This window comes from Mizuhopecten yessoensis, unplaced genomic scaffold (genome assembly GCF_002113885.1).
Source record: "Mizuhopecten yessoensis strain PY_sf001 unplaced genomic scaffold, ASM211388v2 scaffold6579, whole genome shotgun sequence".
Taxonomy (NCBI): Eukaryota; Metazoa; Mollusca; class Bivalvia; order Pectinida; family Pectinidae; genus Mizuhopecten; species Mizuhopecten yessoensis.
Window position 1 is genome coordinate 441168 of NW_018406620.1, and position 5422 is coordinate 446589.

The 5422-nt window shown below is 35.1% G+C and overlaps 1 protein-coding gene and 1 long non-coding RNA gene across 4 annotated transcripts in view; both read left to right on the plus strand.

Moving 5' to 3' along the window:
* The window catches only part of LOC110452310, a 16386-nt gene extending 13547 nt beyond the window's left edge, over nt 1-2839 (plus strand). Inside the window, exons 2-4 of one of the 3 annotated variants that reach the window (XR_002463174.1) lie at nt 310-378; nt 962-2037; nt 2616-2839. This is a non-coding gene — a long non-coding RNA (uncharacterized LOC110452310). Of the gene's footprint in view, nt 1-309; nt 379-961 lie in introns of all 3 variants that reach the window. The other 2 variants (XR_002463175.1, XR_002463173.1) reach the window with 2 other exon arrangements.
* Nucleotides 2840-2855: 16 nt separating this feature from the next.
* The window catches only part of LOC110452312 (caspase-3-like), a 3255-nt gene continuing 688 nt past the window's right edge, over nt 2856-5422 (plus strand). The window contains exons 1-3 of the mRNA XM_021500749.1: nt 2856-3154; nt 3284-3371; nt 4369-4503. Coding sequence (XP_021356424.1) covers nt 3137-3154; nt 3284-3371; nt 4369-4503 — 241 coding nt within the window. The 5' untranslated portion in view covers nt 2856-3136. The remainder of the gene's footprint in view (nt 3155-3283; nt 3372-4368; nt 4504-5422) is intronic.

The window sequence follows — 5422 nt, forward strand, 5'->3', positions numbered from 1 at the left end:
ACATTAAATACTTGTTCACAATTGGAATATTTAAACATCCATGTCTATATATTTTCAAACATTTTAATTACAAACAACTCTGATCACTTAAAATTCATTTAATATGTGATATGTAATAACATATGGACTATTTATCGAATATTTCAGTTATAAGGATGTAACATAGTTTTCCTAAGGTTACAATGTTAATAATATATTTCAACTGAACGGTACCTTAAAGTTTTGATACATGTCTTCAGTTTTCAACATAAGGTACTGTTATAGTTTGTTTTTTTGTGTTTTCACAATATATTATTTGGTCTTATTTAGCGGCGGGAAATCAGTTGAGGCCTGCTGATAACACTGGGACACCTATGCAAAGCGTAAAGAAATCAGAAGGTAGTTTCTTCTCGTATTTTTTTGTCAAGTATGTAGCAATGTTAAATGTTCAATAAGTTGCAGTAATCATCTTATATATTTCTAAATCACATTTAAATTCGACGTGTCAAATGCTGTGATAAATGGCAGATAATGTCTATTACAACCGTCAGGAAGCTGACAAAAACGTTGACTAATTAATGGTATATGTTGGATTTTATATAAAGGTTTTTGACAGTGTGCATTTATCATTCCGGATGCAAAATAAATGTAATATCTGGCTAGCGACATGATAAAGTATGGGATAAGAAGCTTAAAGGTTGATGCCTAGTTGGATTATAGTTGTTCTTGTTTTGAAAATAAATATATATATTTTCGAAGATCGATATCAAGAACAACTCTGATTATATAGGAATCATCTCAACGTTTCATATATGTGAAATATTTCTTTTATAAGGACTTATTTTACATATATTTACAATATTAAAAATATATTTTAACTTAACGGTACCCTTAACATTTAGTTCTTGATTCGTGTTTTTACGTGTCAAAATAAGGTACTGATATTGTTTTGGTGGTTTCACACTGTTTTTTTCTTATTTAGTGCCGAGTAATCAGTTGATGTCTGATGACAACAAGGAGACGACAATGCAGAGCGATTGGGAACATTTATCTCCTGAAGTCACACCACAAAACGGTAGTTCTTGCTATCATTTGTGTCATTCGTCATCCTAACACGAATTCTCTGGGAGGGGCGAAATTAGATGAGTGAATTAATTTCAAATTGGTAAAGACCATGGGTTTTGTCTACAGGCTGGGACATTTCCAAGTCATATAAGGTTCAACCCATCGCCTACAAGATGCTCTAGTCATCCAGAATTTCTATCACCTGATAAGTCATGTTTAGAGACATCAATTACAAATCGAAATGTAGATATTTAATATGAATATGTTGAATTTATACATTAGCTATCATTATGGAACAATACGTCGTTAACAACATGATAGGCTAATGTTCTCGGGACAAATACCATTCACCGGATTTTTCAGATTCATTAACGACCAAACATAAGGTTACGAAATAAAATATTATCCAAAGTTCACTTATATACCTAGGTCAATCGGAGTATAATTCTATTTTACTATTAGTGGAAAGGCGTACCAGCCGCAAATCATGATGGCTGTCGCTTAGGGAATGTACACAAATAAAAGTTGATGCCCCGGAAGCACGGTTTATCGATATGCATATGTTAAACGAAGGACCTCTTTTCATAACGTGAACTTTCTTAACATTAAGTGTTGATATATACAATCGAGACATGCTATAAACATTATAATACCTATCATTTAAAATGTTTATAACGTGTCCAGCGCAGTTATAATATCACCGAATTGGCATATAACCTAAAGTACATTTATCATGTGATGCTATAAAATAAAATCGAACATAAAGTAAACTTTACTAGCTTTGAAATAGGATGTGACTCCTTTGTAATCTTCAAAGGACAGGTATCAGCCTAGCAATTGGTCAGGTTTATTTTTACCACAGACCAATCAAATAGCTAACTTCGTGCCTTCAATTATATTACGACATATCCTAGGAGTGCAGAGAGCGTAAGTGAGCGTACCCCGTGCAGTATCGATGATGCATGACAACATTCATTTGGATATTTGAGTCTGGTACGTCTCTCCACAGCGGCGGGGAAAAGTGAAATTAATCTCCGCATGTCCTAGGTATAATGTGACCGGGTGGATTACTATGCTGGGTGCCGTCAGCATGGTATTTCATTGATAGCATTAAAATAGAACACTATTAAGTATGAATCAGATCCATGCTATCGTAAGGAGGCATTCACACCTACATACCGCCTCCAGCACACTTACACACACGCATTACACATATGAAGGCACATCTTTAGAGAGGACATAAGCTGTTAAAAAGAGGCTTATCCTTATCAAATCAAACCAATTGCCGAAGGAAAATTGAAATTGAACGTTTTCCATCGGTAACGCTATATTTATGAGTTTTCATATTTTGGAGAAGAACTCTAGTATGTTTTAGTCTTTTTAGTTAATATCAGAAAATGTTATCTTTGAGAACAAAAATCAGAGAAAAAAATATATGATGAGGAGTGAAAATCAAACATAAAATGCAAGTAACTTATACATATGCCCCTGTTTGCATAGCGAAGTTTAAAGTTAAGGATTCATCCTTGTGACAAATGTATTAACATTGTACTATTTTATTGTATTTTTAGTAACTGCAGATGGTCCTTCCAGCTTTCCTATGTCATGTAAGAAAAAATAAGAAAATGTTGTGTAACTCGTGTTTTCATGGACATAAACGTGGCTCTGTGTCTCGTGGATCGTGCTACCAAATCATCCAGTCTTCCCAGGAAATGTATCTATTTGTTTCCAGGGGTATTTACATACGCCATCAAGTCGTCGTTAGAACGCTTGCTTGGCATACCCCCATCCATCACACGAGCTGNATATATCTTCTTTGTTTTTCAACGAGTGAAATTAAAAGAAAATAAATATTAGTATTTCAATCATGACTAAAAGACAAAAAACAACACTATTATAATACGCAGAGGCTCCTGTCGACGAAAAGTATCTCAAAGCTTTTTTCGGAGCCGAACTGGGATGGGACGTAAAGTACCACGAAGATTGCAACGAAGCTGAAGTACAAGAGCATCTCAAAGAAACAAGGACCATTCTGAAGGACGACAAGTACAACAATGGATCATTCAAATATTATTGTCTGTTTGTTGCAGTGATGAGTCACGGCGGTGAGGTAATTTCAATAGGACGAACGAGGTTGTACAATTTATCAGCTGATGATGCATTGGTCCTTATTGTTTAATTCAGCAGAAAATTGAATCTCTGGGGCCTTAATTACGATAAAGTTGTTCTTTTTTTCCAGGAGTATTTCCTAACCAAGGATGAAAAAGAATTCAAATACGCTGATGTATTTAGCGAGTTCACAAACGGAAAGATACCCGAATTTGCAGGTAAGAAGAAATAGTTATATGATTATTGAAAAAATAAATGTGTCACTTCAAAACAAAATATCATTTTATTGGAATTATTGATATTTACAAGAAGCCCATAGCTATTAATCATGATTCCATTATATGTTTCAGAATAACTTTTTTATTTAACAAATATGAATAAAAGATAACAACTTCAATAAGTGGAAAATAACAATGTATCATCGTAGCAGTTATTTGATTGACTGAATTACCTTAAACTACAAATATGTCTGTTGCATTACTTTAGCTCAACGATAACTTAAAATCAAGATATGGTAACTGTGACCTTAATATTTGATCTACGACCTGAAATATCGCACAAATCATTAGGTTTGTGGAATGTGTCAGTCTTTCATGCCGAAAAATTATCAACATATCATGTGTAACGTGTAGGACGAAACCTATTATCCATACTGAAGACGGACAGAAGGAAGTCAATACAAAACAATAACAGCTACAAAACAATGTCAAAAGTTCAAGATAATTATTTCTTTGTCAAGCCAAACGGTACCATCACTTTTTACAAATTCATTCTTGGCTGGTATTTACCTGCACAGCGTGATAAAAACAGGTGGCGAGGGAACAACAAGACGAGATGATAACGAGGGCGCCTCATTTCTGACACAGAAGGCATATATGACTTCAACTGTTGTTAAAACCAAGTTGAACGTCCACCTTATTGCTTTATGGCATCACTAATGAGTCCCAGAAGGACGAAACAGCTATATGGTGCAGTGTAATTCATTATTGGCATACTGTGTCCATTGCTAACGTTTATCGTTGAAATAGTGTGTACGTGTCTCACGTTCATCTTTCAAGATTTAGTAAGATGTTAGAACAGAGAAGTGGTGTAAATATACAGTAAATTAATATTAGTCAACACAATATTAGTTAAAAAGTGTTTCAGGGAATGTATTTTGTCTATGATAATTTGTCGCTTAGGTTGTTATACTTATATGACTCTCTATTGTAATAGGTAGACCGAAGGTGTTCCTAATGCAAAGTTGCAAGGGAAAGGAAGTACAGAATGAAATACTCAGTGACCACGTACGTGAACAATGCCCCATCTTAGATGATTCTGATATCCTAGTGATATGGGCAACGACACCAGGTAAGTTTATTTAATGTTCCTAAACTATCTTTAGCAATAGAAGTTCTGGGGCTTGGTTCCGAAAGACTGCAAATATACCCGTAAAAAGACTCCATAGGCGAGGCAATAACCCCGCACTTATCTTGGTAGCATGATATTGTTCATCACCTCATGTCGCGCAAGCACATTTTTGATTATATTGTGGTGGTCGGAATCGTTTTCTATGTTGCGATCAAAGGCCTGAGTACCTCAATACAAATCGTGAGTGCATTTGTATATTCACGCCCGGCTTTTTGAGAAATAATCAACGAATGTGCGCATATTATGATGGATGAAGTAACGGGATGAGAACATGTTTGGGGGAAATCATTAACAAAGGCCGCTTGCAGCCTGATTTGATTTATTTCAATCGTTTGCGAATCCCGGACTATGATTCCACAATACTATACAATCATATGTTGATTACATCTATTCTACGAAGTAAAATGTAATACAATTCTTTTTCATCATTTTTACGTCTACCTCAGTGTGAACACGCCTATGATGAGCACGCTAGTATTTGTCACGTGAAGCCTATGTCTTCATTTCACAACAAGCTGCGTTTTATCATTGCCGACCTATTTTTTCTCTTTAACCGCGATACATTTGGAAATGATTTATCATTTTCGGTCGCCATTTGGTCGGCAGACGAAAACAATTAACACCTGCTTTATAACAGATGTTTATTTAAAGCAATCAAATCCATCAATAATCGACATCACGTGAATGGTTTGTTGGAAAATAATACACACACGTGCATGGTCTATCACCCAATAACCTATGGTTATTAAACAATGAAAAATGTCGTTTAAAGGGTCGGACCACAACCATTTATATGTTATGACTAAGTAGTTCACAGGCTTGAGGCTGGATCTCGAGGTTAACATTGGTAGCACATTTG